General features: G+C 35.9%; 1 protein-coding gene across 1 annotated transcript; it reads left to right on the top strand.

The window, feature by feature from the left end:
* Nucleotides 1-2,412: 2,412 nt before the first annotated feature.
* Nucleotides 2,413-12,599, top strand: LOC109029694 (uncharacterized). The gene is made up of 5 exons (XM_019040277.2): nt 2,413-2,825; nt 4,448-4,679; nt 5,439-5,500; nt 6,840-7,062; nt 8,521-12,599. The coding sequence occupies exons 2-5, from the start codon at nt 4,448-4,450 to the stop codon at nt 11,475-11,477; spliced, it is 3,474 nt and encodes a 1,157-aa protein (XP_018895822.1). The 5' UTR covers nt 2,413-2,825; the 3' UTR covers nt 11,478-12,599.
* Nucleotides 12,600-14,476: the final 1,877 nt, after the last annotated feature.

Genomic DNA, 14,476 nt, shown 5'->3' on the forward strand with positions numbered 1-14,476 from the left:
GAGATTGTTTTTGGTCTCTCCGTCTTATTTCAAAGAAGAGAGCGCCTGGAGGCGGCTGGATCAGATTGTATATTTTAAGTCCCTTGGTTCGGTCATCGTATTCTGAAGCGAAACTGAAAGAGTTGCCGTTTACAAGATCGCAACTCACTCAAAAGCGGTTTTGAATTTAAGAAGTTTCGCACGGATAAAATGAGCTTTCGTTGATTAACTGTGAATAATCGAATTTGAAGAAATGGTACTGTGTCCACTATTCCATTAGGCAAGCGTAAAGCATGGATGGATGGAGCATCAATGACCAAGTAAATCTTATCTGATAAGGAATTTTAAGTGTGAGATCCATTTTTCAGTCTTTAAATGATCCAAATTCACCAACAAGTTTAAAACACTAATTGCAAGAATGCGTATCTCCTAATGAAGTGTTGATTTCCAAAAACGCAAATCTCGGCATTTCAGCCGTTCATATATTTTCTAACAGTTCGAGAAAGTATTAAAACCGCTGATGGAGTTTTAAGAAACATCTTTTTCTTGCTTAAACTTAAACCTTCGTTCGATGGTCGAATCGAATACCGAAAAAGGGGCGAAATTTTGGGAGGCTCTTTCCTCTCGGCAAACCCCTTTAAAATTGAATTTGTGACAAAATAAACATAAGAATTTGAAATTTAGCCAAAAGATTCATGCCCGACCTCTTACCTCTTCTATTGGTCCGTTCCACTGAGCGGCGACAGGTTGCTTAAGAAGAGGTATAAGGAAACCTAACCACAAGAAAGAAAAAATCTAGCAAGCTTGAATCTCGGGTATGATTTCAATCGTTTTCAAACGCGTTTTTCCTCCTTATTTCTTTGTTTTACAAAAAAGAAACATTAAAAAAAATTCATCAATCGAAATAATACGCATGGCAATGTGTAAGAGTATGCAAGATGGTTCGTTTACTTACGTCAGGTTTTTTACACCTCTCTTCGGAGAAAATTGATCTCCAGCTCCTGGGAAAACTTCCACCGGATATGAAAGACTTGAAAGGGCGTGTTACGAACTACAGTGATTCCTCGGTAAATACGTAGTGAATATCAACCTTTTTGACATTATTAACGTAATAATTCACTGGGAAAAAGTCTTTTGTACCCAGATTCCAAACTGCTAAAAAGTTTGACGGTAAAACATATTCTTGATTCCATCGGAATTTTGCTTGAATCAAGAGCCAAAACTCCTAATTAAAGTGGATTTCTTTTTGATTCCGATGGAATGAAGCTAATTTTTTCTTGCCTTTTCCAAGAGTCTGGACTCAGGATTCAAGAAACTTTTTTTCCTGTGCATAACAAGGGTCTTACATATAATCGGTTCCCAAATGACTCCTTTCTTGAGGAAGGTCCAGCATGGTAAACATTGTGATAAAGGAAGTTCATGAGGACTTTCAACGTTCATTGGAAAAAAGTCTCTTGGATCCAGAATCTACACTTCTTAGAACGTGACACGGAAAAATATTCTTGATTCAATCGGATTTTTTCTTGTATCAAAAGAGAATCCGCTGAAATGAAGAGGCTTGGCTCTCGATTAAAGCAAAAGTCCGATTGAATGAGGAGTATTTTTTCTCGCCAAATTTTTCAAAAGTCTGAACTTTGGATCCAAGAGACTTTTTTTTCCAGTGTATGCGATTTTACTCACAATAGGTCTATTCTCATTGACTGTATCTCTTGCGTGCCATCAAATTCCTCTCAATTTCATCTTCCTACATTTGGATGTATTTCTGTCAAACGGAACTATGTGCATAATGACGTGAGCCCTGTTATGCATATATTCTTACTGGTCTCAAGGCTCATGTCTTAATTCACCGTTCCGTTTGACATAAATACGTTACACAAGTAAAAACGCAGTATAGGCATTCGAATGTTGCAAATTGCTTCTTTGAAGAAAGATTTTTGAAATGTTTGAAGAAAGTTAGGAATAATGGACCACTAGACAAGATACGTCTTAAAGGATTCTGATACATGTTTCTTAACAAAAATTCCACGCAAACCACGATTCGCGCAACGAAAATGACTGAAACCAACTCCTAACGAAGATATTAACGTTTTTATTTCACATTGGTTACGAGGAATTTGAACTGCCCGCTCACAAGAAACTCATTGCTCTACGTGAGTCAAATCGCGCACTACAACGGTTTCAGCGTGCTTCTCAATCGAGCAATGTTCATTTTCCACCATGTGTTGCTCAAACTATAAGCAATTTGCTGTAGCTGAGCCAAAGCGTCAAGATTGAGGTTGCCGGATTTTCATATCGCAGAGACTGTCATGATAAACGTTTAGTGCGCGATGTGAATCACGTAGAGCATAGAGTTTTCATGAGCGGGTGGTTTGAATTCACGCACCAAGAATGGGCCTGTTGCATGCAAGAGATACAGCCGTGCGAATACAAGGTAAGTGAAACGAAGGTATGCTCTTCCCCTATTCAACCATCCAAAACCGATGAAACGCTCGGTTTTGTTCGCGCTATTTCGGTCTTGGCGCGAAAATTTGAAAAATGCCGATTTTCGATTCTCCCATAAGAACCAATGTAATCTGGGGGAAAACAAACTCAGGCTCAAAATAGGATAGGCCTTCTAAGTTCTAAAGCGTGATTGCGTGACTTTCATCAAGTGTTGATAAGCGAAAATGATCCAACTGAATGTTTTGAATTAATTTGAATAAGTTTTTAAAATTTAATTTTGTTTTAAATATCTTTCTGGTTTTAATAATGTCTTTAGTATTTCAGTTTTAATTATGTAAGTGAGCTGTGCTTTTTTATTTGTTTGATTGTTGTGCGGCGTGCGCATCATCTGATTTTCCTCAAAGGTGAGAATCTTCGTTTGATCATTTTTCTCTAGTTTTAGTGAAACCCTCAACGTGGTGAAGATTGTATTTTTTCTGAAAAAACATTATGGAGTTAACAAGTCAGTATGATGAATCAGTTCATCATTCCTAATCATTGAATCAGTGTTAAGACTTGAGCCGACAGATGGATTTGAGATTGACGATTGACACCTCTGTTGATGACTCACAGAGTAGAACTATCGTCTGTTGAGAGAAAAGCTAAATCTTGTCAACATGAACAGTCATGAAAAGTTCTGCAAGGTGCATTTATTCACCTGATGACCGGTGTTAATTCAGAACTAATCCAAGTTAGACATTTCTGTTAGCATACGATGAGTCTGCTCAAACATGAATACTAATGGCAGAATTAGGTGCATTGTCAAACAAAATCGTTTGTGGCTGTATAGAAAAAAAGTAACCAATGCTGAACAGACTGCGATGTTCACTTCCATCCGAATTTGCTGATGAGTTGCATATTTCCATGGCAGGAGTAAATTGTTTGACTGAACACTCAATGTTCACCAAAGGACAATAAGACTGCTTGGTTGCATTTAGTAGGTAACCACAAGCACCAAATGTATATGGGTAGTTATTAAGGTTCATTTTTATCAAGATGACTTGATTCATCAGACTTACGCAGTATCCTTCCTGAATAAGTTGGCTGTAGATGAAGCGATGCGCATTTCGGAGATGAATCAATCTTCAGGCTTCGCACTCCCTCATGTTAACTTGCACGTCATTAGCCAAAACTTACGCAAGTGTTGGTTCATGACATGCATGTCAATGCGAGAAAGTACGAAGCCTGAAAATGAATTAATCTCCAAATGTGCATTGCATAATTTACAGCTAATGTAGTGAGGAAAGAATACGTAAGTGTACTGTATTTGGGTAGGTTTACTTTAGCCTTGTAGCTATCGGAAGATTCTTTTTATTTTGAATCTGTCTATTGGTAGATCAATCATGGATTATAAAGAATCATGGTATTTTTTACTAAATTTTGAATGGATATACCATGAATGCATTTTCGGAAAAAATTGCCAGAATGATGGCTCTAAAAAATCAAAGTTATGTGAATAATTATTCAGTAGTCATTCAGATTACAAATTCATTAAGCCTTATAGCAATGAAATTGCTTACTGAACCAATTGTTAACCAATCTGATGGCCAATTTTACCGTCCCCTTTTTTTTAAAAGCTGTCGATTAAGGTATTAAACTTGATTAAATCTATTGGAAGTGTGCTAAGTAACAGAATACTAAGTACCAACGTTTCAGTATGAGCCCTATAAATGTTTTTTCTTCAATGTTTAAAGGCTCATGCCAAATTGTAAATATTTTTCCTGTGTTTGGAACTGTTTATTGACGTTGCAATTTCAAAAATGCGTTTTCACTAGGGTATTTGTACATTACGACCGTATCCTCTGCTCTCTCCCAGCAAAATTAAACAAATGCACCTGAAATTCTCAAATATTTACTTATCGTTTGTAGAATGTATCATCATAAACTGAAGAACTCTAAGCACAATTTTTAGACCTTTTCTTCAATTAAATGACCTTGCCTCAGATATCAGAGAATTCTTATAAAACATTCTTATTTTGTTTGACAGATGCCTAAGCAGTGCAGTTTTAAGAACTGCAAAAACGTTCAAATTTCCGGCTGTGAAAAATCGTTTTTTCGATTTCCCAAGGATCCTGCCATACAGAAAATTTGGCTCAGCCAGTGCAACGTAACCGCCTGTCGAGACAACGGAAGGATCTGCAGTGATCATTTTTCGACTGATGACTTCGAAGAGCCTGTAATCTTCAAGACAAGCAGAGGTCGGCGCTTAAAGATTAATGGTAACATATTTTTTCTTCTTTACTGATCCATTATTTTAAATGTCTAAGCAGACATCCATGTTCAAATAACGACATGATAGCCTCATCTAAAGGGACTTTCATTACTGACTGCTGTCAGATTATGCGTTCTTTGCCAAAACTCCTCATGATGTCATTTAAAGATGTTACAAAAAACTTCAATTCTCACTTAATACTTTTTTTTATCTGAATTTTTTGGCTATCGTCTACGAGAGATTCTAGAAGAAAATTAGAGTCGCCTACTTTCTGTTTGTTACTGCTTCCTTGGCGACAATTGCCCTTTCAAAAGCATCAGACCATCTTGTGGCAAAAATACTGACTGGAATTAACTTATTGGTTGAAATTTTGCCCTTATGCGAAGAGATTAATTCTCAAGGAAAAAGTGTATTGTAGGACCAGGACAAAAGCAGACAGCAAGTTGAATTCAATACTATAATGTCCCTCTCTGTAGGATCTGCGTTTGTATCAATCTGTGCAGCTGATAACAGACAAGGGCAAAGATGCTTGTTAGCGCAGAAGGTGTGAACAAATCGACTGAGCAGACTGGTCTGCAATGAAATAATGCTCTGACTGCCCTGCCCTCATGCTTCCAAGTCCTCATGAAAAGCTTCATCAGCATTCCACTTGATATGATCAGTAGATCTGGGCTCATCACTTTCTTCATTTATAATTTTGTGTTTTTATTCCTGCTTTGAAAGTTATACTAAATTCACTAATTATTTTTTGGGTTTTTTTTTGCAGCTATTCCCAACCTACTTTTAACTGCATCTGTTGACATTCCTGAATCCCACAAAAGTACCAAGGTAATTTCTTATTACTGAATTAGCCTTGCATTCACTCATTGAATCTCCACTTTACTGAATCAAAATAATTCCAGCTTTCTCTGACCAAAAAGCAGGTTTCTTCAGAATATCAGTAAATTTATCTCTCCTATCTCTGAATAAATCTGATATCAAACAAAAAAGAAAAGAAAATAAAATAAAAATTGAAAAAAAAAAAGCATAGAGGAAACAGCGGAAAGAAATTAGTAGGCTAAAAAACTTAATGCAATATAAAGCATGTAATGAAAAAAGAAAAGTTTAGGACAGGAAGTATAATTAGGGACAAAGATATGAAATATTTCATGCTGAAGAATACTGAACTGACGACATTTTATTCTCCTGATTGGTATAAAGTGAAGTCCTTTTTTAAGATTTCAAGTGCCATTCTAGATTTTTGTGAAGAGTACCCACAAAAATCCAATCGTGATCAAGCCTCGGTTAAGTGAAATTGTTGATCATTTAAAGCCAAATTGGAGGCTCCTGTCTCTCTGACACACCATTATGAACAACACTAAAGCTTTGCTCATTGCATGGCTTGTGGACTTATTGAATGCATGTGTTCAATGGTCTATTTTGTGCACTACATTTCTGATGGTAACATTGATCTGATAATACGTTTGTATGTGTTGCCGCTTTTAAGTTCTCCAAAATTTTTCTCAAGTTTCAGAGACTTAGCACTAACTCATAATTTCTGCCTCCCTATAGTGTTTAATAAAAAAAACCGCAAAAATTCAAAATTACCTCATTGCAGCAACATTTTATCAAGAAGGGCACACCTAATGAACTGAAATTTGAGGCAAGTGCTACAGCAATGTAGAACCTATCAAAATAGATGGATCAATTTTCAGTCCAGCGAAGTGGCTATTTAAAACAAATTATCCAGGTATTCCTAAATAATAATTTGGCAATTGACTGAGGGCATTTTAGCAACAGTGGGGATAGTTTAAGATAGGAAATATCAGAATAGAGCTTATGACAAATTAGTCAAATGACTTTTGAAATCCAACCAAAGAAATGCTAGCTTCATTTTCTCATTAAAGGTAAATGCAAGTTGAATCAAGATGGCTATTAGTCTGTGGGATTTTAAAAGTCAGCTGACTAATTTGGAGTGAGCTCCATTCAAATTTTCTCTTGCAACTTGAAAAGGGTATTAAGCTTCACGATAAAACATCTGTCAAAGCGACGAGAGGATTTAAGCAGTAGCCTCTTCCTGAACTGAATTATTCTGCTTTTTCCAAGGGGAAGTCAGCTTACCCAGGTGAGATTCTATTTTTGAATTGATGTGAATGGCAGTAATTAATTATCTGTTATCATTTTTCAGAAATGCATTGAGTTATGCGCTGTAAATGGGTGCCGACAAAGCAAGCTTACTACAGAACAATGCCAGCTCCTTTTCTTCCATTTTCCAAAAGAGAAAAATTTGAAAAGAACATGGATTCAATTTTGCAACCGGCCCTCTAAATTTAATGCGGACAGATCAAAGATCTGTCAAAACCACTTCAGTTCAAAGCAATTTAGAAGCAATGCTAGATTAAAGAAAGATGGTAAATATTAATGCATGTTTTACATTTAATGTATCCTCTCGAATATGAATGAAAATCCTCCTTCTTAAATTTTCATTTATGGAAACAATTGTCTGTCCTAAACCTCAGAAGTCTTTTATTCAGTGCGCCAATTATTTTGTAATTTCCATCGTTCAAGAGGCTGCCAAGAAAAGAGACTCTAAAATTTTTATCCCTAATATTTGCCTAATATTAGGTAGTAATCTTGTTGTCCAAAATTTGACGAAATGTTTTGCACAATCTCACTTTAGTGATCTCAAATTTGTATTTTTGTGCAATGGACAATTAGATAGGGTCTAAATGGGTCTGTTATACATGTCAGATAAAGCCAGATGAAAAGTCATCCTAAAGGTAATATCCCACGAAAAAGACATTGAGGACATACAGAAAGTGTAAAATCCACTCTTTAACGCACAATTTGCGTAATCCAAACCACGCATCTTCGAATTTACCGCGTCGACGGGCTTTTTTTCCAGTGGCCGACAACCAGTTTTGCCATGTAGAGGATGTGAGAAAATCTACCCTAAATCAACAAATAATTTTGCTAACTGTCATCAATGTTCCTTACGTATGCTTCAATAATTTTAAAATTTATTTATTCAGAGAAAAAGGTAAAAACAATCGCTTTAAAACTCTTGGAATTGTTTTAAAGCAAGATTGTTTGTTTATTTACGTTAGATTCTTTAACGTATCCTTCTTGGCAAATCTGGTTGCTGGCAACTGAATAAAGTGCCCGCGGATGCGGTAAATTCGAAAAGCATGGTTTGGATTACGCAAGTTGTGCATTAGGGAGCAGATTTTAGACTTTTCTGATGTGCTCCTCATGTTTTTCGTAGGATACTACTTACCTTTGAAATGACTTTTCATCTGGCTGTATCTGAAGTGTGCAAAAGACCCATTTAAGCATAATAATACATGTTTCTTCATCAAAATTTTGCTTAAAAAAAGGAAGCAATGAATATTCCATAAATTAACTCTTTTACGAGGCATTAATGTTATGTGTGTCTGTAAATTCAAATGCACCGCTCATCAAAAAACCGAACTACTTTAGTTCAATCACACATTAAACGTTGATTTTGGCATTAAAAATTCACCAAACGTATATTTAGTAGATACTGCATTTTTCACTTGTAAATGTACCAAAGCACCTCCTCATTATAAAATAATGCTTCTCTCCCTACTGTGTCCTTATTGAAGCAATCCAAACTGATTTTGTGAAATTTGTTTCATGATGGAGAATCTAAATTTTGAATATTTTTCCATTATGTTGTTTTTAGGAATTGAATATTAGTGGCACAAAAACTTCAATGTTGAGGTATACACTACTGCTTTTTTAATCTTAACGAGGATGCAGAACTTTTCGAATGCAAGAAAAGGGAGGGTTTTAAGGGTATCTCCCCTTGTGCTCATATCTAACAGAGAACATTTTGTTTTTCACAGCTGTTCCAGATTTACCCGAAGATGTTCCTCAGAGTTCACCATTTCAAGGAAGCTCAGAAGTTGAAGAAAGGGTTACAGGAGCAATTACGTTTCCTGAACAGTGCAGTGTGTTATCGGAGGTTAATGAGGCGGAACATAGTAGATTACGAGAACCCAAACTTTCTACTTGCAGTTCATTGCAATCTTATCAAATCACAAGGGTTCATCATCTTGAATCCACTCCTGCTTTAAATCAATCTAGACCTTTTCATGAACCTAGTAATTTAACAAGTAGTCAATCTAGTCATTATGGGCCTAAACAGATATGTACCGAGTACACACAAGTCACTGTAATTTCTGAGAGATTTGAAAGAGACGAGCAGTTGCTTCAGAAGCAATTTTCAGAAATGGAAGATCTGAAAATTGCCTTAAACGAAGCCAACTCCAGACTGGAGAAATTGTCCGTAGATGTAACTTTTTTAAAATCAAAAGAAGAAGAGCTTCTAATGGAAAATAAACGTTTAAACAAAACATTAAATGTGAAAGAGAAAAAAATCAGTAGTTTGTCAAACCAATTAGGAATCAAGTGTAGGCAACTGAAGGCAGCTCTTCAACAGCACCAGATGACTCGAGAAAGACAGTCAATAACTAACAGACGGCGGCAGCTGAAAATCTTGAAGGCTCAGCAAAAAGATAAACACTCTAAATTATTGAAGAAAGAATATCTTCAAAAGTGTGCAGAACTTAAGATTAAATTAAATAAAATGAGTAAAAATTTGAAAGCTGCAAAAAATCCCAATCAAACAAAATTTCATAACAAAGTCAAAAATGTTCTTGCAAGTGTCTTGACGCCTAACCAGTTAGATATCATTTTTAAGAAAAAAAATCGAGCAAAATGGACTCCGGAAGAATATTCCACTGCCTTAACCATTAGATACTTAAGTCGAAGGTGCTATCTTTTTTTAAAGAATAAATTAAATTATCCACTTCCTGGGCTCAGTACATTAAGAAGATGGGCTTCTAAGATAAATTTACGGCACGGCATCCTCTGGGATGTTTTAAATGTTATGAAAATTTCTGGTGAAACAAAGTCAGCTTTTGATAAAATTGCAGTCTTAACATTTGATGAAATGAAAGTGGCTCGTTTCTATGAATATTCTAAAATAGATGATGAAATCATTGGGCCTCACAATTATGCTCAAGTGGTTATGGTTAGGGGCCTTTTTGATAACTGGAAGCAGCCTGTTTTTCTAGATTTTGATCTTAAAATGACCAAAGATTTACTTCTTAAAACAATCACGGAATTGCATAATATTGGGTACAGTATTGTCGCGGTTGCCAGTGACTGTGGTGGTGGAAACCAAGGAGTCTGGAAAGAGTTCAGTATCAGTTCTGACAAGCCTTATTTCCTTCATCCTGTAACACAAGAGAAAGTTTATCTTTTTGCCGATGCCCCCCATCTTTTAAAACTTCTGAGAAATTGGTTCCTCGACACTGGGTTTAAGATAGATGGTAAGGATATTTGTAAGAGTCCTCTCGAAACGATGATCAAAAAGAATGAAACCGAAGTTAGTTCCATGTTTAAGCTGTCTGAATTACATGTGAAGTGTAGTAAAACCAAAAGACAGAATGTGAGATTAGCTGCAGAACTTTTTTCACGTTCTGTAGGAACAGCATTAAAGCAGTACCTTCCTGGGGATGATAAAGAGCTTGCAAGACTAGTTGGTGAATTCATAACATTAGTCAACAGGTGGTTTGATTTGTTCAACTCTTATTCTCTCACTGCTAAAGTTCCCTCTAAGAAACCTTTTGGTGTTTTGCTAGAGTCGCAGTTACAGACTCTTGATGAAATGGTTCGCACAGTTCAAAATATGTTATGTATTGGCAAAACCTGTCTTCAGGTCTTTCAAAAAATGATAATACTTTCTGCTAATTCACTCAAAGGCCTTTATGAAGACTTGAAAAAAAAATTTCAAACTGTTTTCATCCTCACCCACCGCTTGAATCAAGACCTATTAGAAAATCTTTTTTCCCAACTGAGAAATGATGGTGGACTAAACGATCATCCCTCACCCATGACACTTATTTACAGACTGAGGAGACTTCTTCTGTGCAAGAACCCAGGTATGATTCAAGAAAGTGCCAATGTTATCATCCCCGAGGAGGTACAGTGTGACTTTCTTGTTAGAGAAACTTTTCATCAGGCACGCTTGACATTGCCAGAAGATACAATTGGTGAGAGACCTGAGGAAGAGCTCATCATATCCGAAGACATCGAAAGTCTCAACGGTTCAGCTACGACTGTATCAATATCTGAGAACATGACTTTTGTAGAGAGGGACGGTCTCATTTATCTTGCAGGTGCTGTAGCAAGGAAACACAAAGTGCTTTTTCCTTATCTTGGAAAATATACGAAAGATTTAGAGGTTCCGTTCCAAGAGCACAGTTATTGTTTACCTTCATGGATTAGCCATTTATCCTTTGGAGGCTTAATTGAGCCCTCTGATCAGTGGTACTCAGAGGTATTATCCATGGAGAAATATTTTCGTAAATTACATAATGAAACTTTCAAGTTCAAGAAAAATATCACAGAAAAAACCACAGCTTATGTAACATCCAAAATAAGGAATAAAAATATTGACATTGACCCTGTGCTCATAAAAGCTTTTTGTTCGACTAGAATTTTCATTAGAATAAGGTTTCTTAACTTCCGAAGAGTGCAGATACTTTTGAGAAAGAAAGAGGAAAAAGCAGCATTAGCAGAGAAAGAGCGAAAAGAGAAAGAGCTAAAAGAAAAAGAGCTAAAAGAAAAAACTGATCTGTCTTCCACAACTCAACAAAATTCTGAGAAGGGAAATGAAGCCAAAACAGCTAGTGACAAATCTTCAGAGAAAAAAGTTGTTGACCGGAAAGGAAGGAAAAGAAAATCCACAGTCGATAGGAAAACTGCCAAAAAAATGCGGAGGATAGTGAAATGAGACCATCATGTAGGGGCAGCAGTGTTAGCATAGGTAGTCTCATAACGGATGACAGCCACTAAAAGTAGTGATTTACATAATCTAATCTTAATCTTTACCAATTTCTACCGTACTGAAGTTCCTATCCATTATGGTTAAATTTGATGAGTTCCTATCTATTATGATTAATGCAGCTCTTAGGGTGTGTTCATTCATTTGCTCAGTACATACATGCAAGTCCCAGTCCAAGACCATGAAAAATGTCCTTACATGACCTCTTATCTGTAAAATTAAACGTTGCCTTAAGAATTTTTTTGTAACATGAACACTCGTCGTGGTGTCTTCTTATTGCATTTGCTCCTTTTTTCAATGCAATAGCAAACATTGAACATAAATAGTAAATGATACACCATGAGAAGTTTTTTCAGCTTGATGGTCGGCTTCCGCAAGGTTATTGTACTGTCTGGTGAAATGATTTTTTATTTAAGTAGGTACTTATTTATTGAATGGTAAATTATAACGCAAGAGAAAGTATATTTTGGTTATTTTTCTGCCAAGTGTTTGAGAAATTTTTTTTAAAAAGTTAAATGTAATGAAAATGAAATGACTTATGTTTGGGATGCATAAGGCTTTAAAAAAATATTCTTCATGAGACATCATTTGTGAGATTACTGTTTACTGACAGAGGCTGAAATTTTTCCAAGATATATTTTTTAAATAAAATGTATGAATGAAAAATAAGTCCAAAAACAAAAGGGATTTTGAGCTCAGACGGCAAGTCATTGTACATAATTGTAATTTTATGTTTGATATTTCTGTATGTGGACTCCAATTTAAATTAGAATCTAGCGTCGTTATCCCTAGATATTTTGCTTCTCAGACATCTACAGTGACCACCCTCACAGTCCGTCTGATGTACCTGTAAGTAAAATAAAGTTTTCTGGCAACGTGTCGCCTTGTAAGACAAAAGGAAGGCATATTGACTTGCTTGTGTTGACTAAAAGCAAACCAAGGGACAACAGTGGTTTTCAAGGTGCTATCTTTTTCTTATTTTTTGTCATCTAAATTGATTTTTTGTTTTCAATGTTCTGAAGTGATTTCAATTTTAAATTTATTGATTAAATACATGAATAAAATCTAAAAGCTCTCCAGTTTTTCATTGAGTTCTTTTGTCACCTTCACCTTTTTTAGGAAGGGCTGAGAATCTTGAGACACTTGGACAATTCAGCTACAATCGTTTCTCTGTTTCTGAATCGCAAATCGCACAGAACCGCACCAAAAACTGTGCTAAAAATTTGTTACAAATATTTGCCGCATTGCTGAACTTTCGAAGTTCAGGTGGCCAAAATAACAGAAAAGGCTAATACTAGCTCAATCTTAGCAATGAAGCATCATATCTCTATTTAAATTTGTAGCCCCACTTTTATAATAACTTTTAATATTATGTTCATTTATTCGTCATCCTTTTGTGTATGAACAAAGTTTTTTTAAATCAAAGCGAAGGATGAAGCAACTCTAAGCTAATTTTGGAACTGTCCGGTGAAAGTTTCCTTGTATTGTTTTGCAAATAATTGTTTAAAATTAACAAAATGAAAATGACGGAACTGCAACTAAACGTCACACACACTGGTTTCCTCAAATGAATCTCGAAAAAGTAGTCAAGAAGAATTACACCTACATCTCCTGATGATTAGACGAAAATTATTTATCTAATTAAAATATGTTTAGCATTTCTAGGAGCATTCTCTCACTCTTTGGCTTCTTAATTAAAGGCTACTCAAATGGAAAATTTTGCGTGAACCTCTACTGTCCATCTATTATTTCAGGAACATTTAAATCACCAGTCTTCTTCCAACACAGCATAAATTAATGTCTCCTTATTGAATTGTGGTACTTCATCTCAATCAAGGGTAAATCATTAAAGGAGAAAAAGAAACTAAAAGAATATTTGTACATCACCAATTAATGAGACACCTGTTTATTGTTTTTACCGCCACTGGGAGGCATCGTCGAGAATTTTAAAGGTCCTTTGGTGATGGGTGGTATATCAAACAATTCTGGAATTTCGTATTCGCTTGTTTCATAGGAGCTGTACAACATTAAGACTGTCAGCAGATCTTTCCCGAGTCAGGCTCTTGGCTGCTACAAAGTCTCATAGCTTTAAATCATCTTGAACTGAGGAAAGATCTGAAAACGTCCGTAAACCTGCTGTCCATACTGAGCACAAGTATTACACAATTGGTGGGTGTAAGTGCTGATTATGCAACTGACATGATGATTCAGCAAGAAAGCACAGACTCAATAACTGATAAGAGAACTGCGAGACTCCTTGGGTAGACGATATCTTCAGATATGAAACTCAATAATTTAAATTGATAGCGTCACTCCAATTGAGCTGCACTGAAGAGTAACATGGGTGCACAGTCTTTAGGCAAAATATGAGAAATTTTCGTTCCTTTAAGCAGAATCACACATGGTTTGTTTCAAATGAAAAGTACCAGAAAAGGAAACAATCAAAACAGTGAGGGATGCAAGAGGCCTCATCAGTTGAGGTTCATTTCCAATTGGGTCTCCGGTGAAGACTCATTGAGATATGGCAAGTTGAGAAAGAAACACGTATTGATCCAAAGTTTTTTTAGGTCCATGTTAAATTTGATGATAAAAGCACGAAAAGAAAACAGACAGAAACACATTGTAGAAGTGTAGAACCGAGGATATTAACACACCAGGATCCAGAAACAACGTCCAGGAACATCCCGAAATTAGAGATCAGAGGTTATGTTTAGTAAATAAATGATAATGACGAGACGAACTTGAAATAAACTATTATTTAAATCAATTTAATTACTTGAAGCACCAGCATAAGTTTTGAGTAAAGCAAAGGAGAAACTGCGATAACTGGATGCAAATATTGCAAATTACCGCAGTGCAGAGGTCGGAAGTTTGTTTTCCCCCAGATTACATTGGCTCATATGGAGGAATCGAAAATCGGCATTTTTCAAATGTTCGCGCCAACGCCG

This window comes from Bemisia tabaci, chromosome 10 (assembly GCF_918797505.1).
Source record: "Bemisia tabaci chromosome 10, PGI_BMITA_v3".
NCBI lineage: Eukaryota > Metazoa > Arthropoda > Insecta > Hemiptera > Aleyrodidae > Bemisia > Bemisia tabaci.

Bases quoted from the DNA above. Each gene is read 5' to 3' on its own strand.
- LOC109029694 (XM_019040277.2), top strand. From the start codon at position 4,448: ATGCCTAAGCAGTGCAGTTTTAAGAACTGCAAAAACGTTCAAATTTCC. The intron at 5,501-6,839 runs GTAATTTCTTAT...ATCATTTTTCAG, and splicing joins AATCCCACAAAAGTACCAAG to AAATGCATTGAGTTATGCGC. The intron at 7,063-8,520 runs GTAAATATTAAT...TGTTTTTCACAG, and splicing joins TGCTAGATTAAAGAAAGATG to CTGTTCCAGATTTACCCGAA.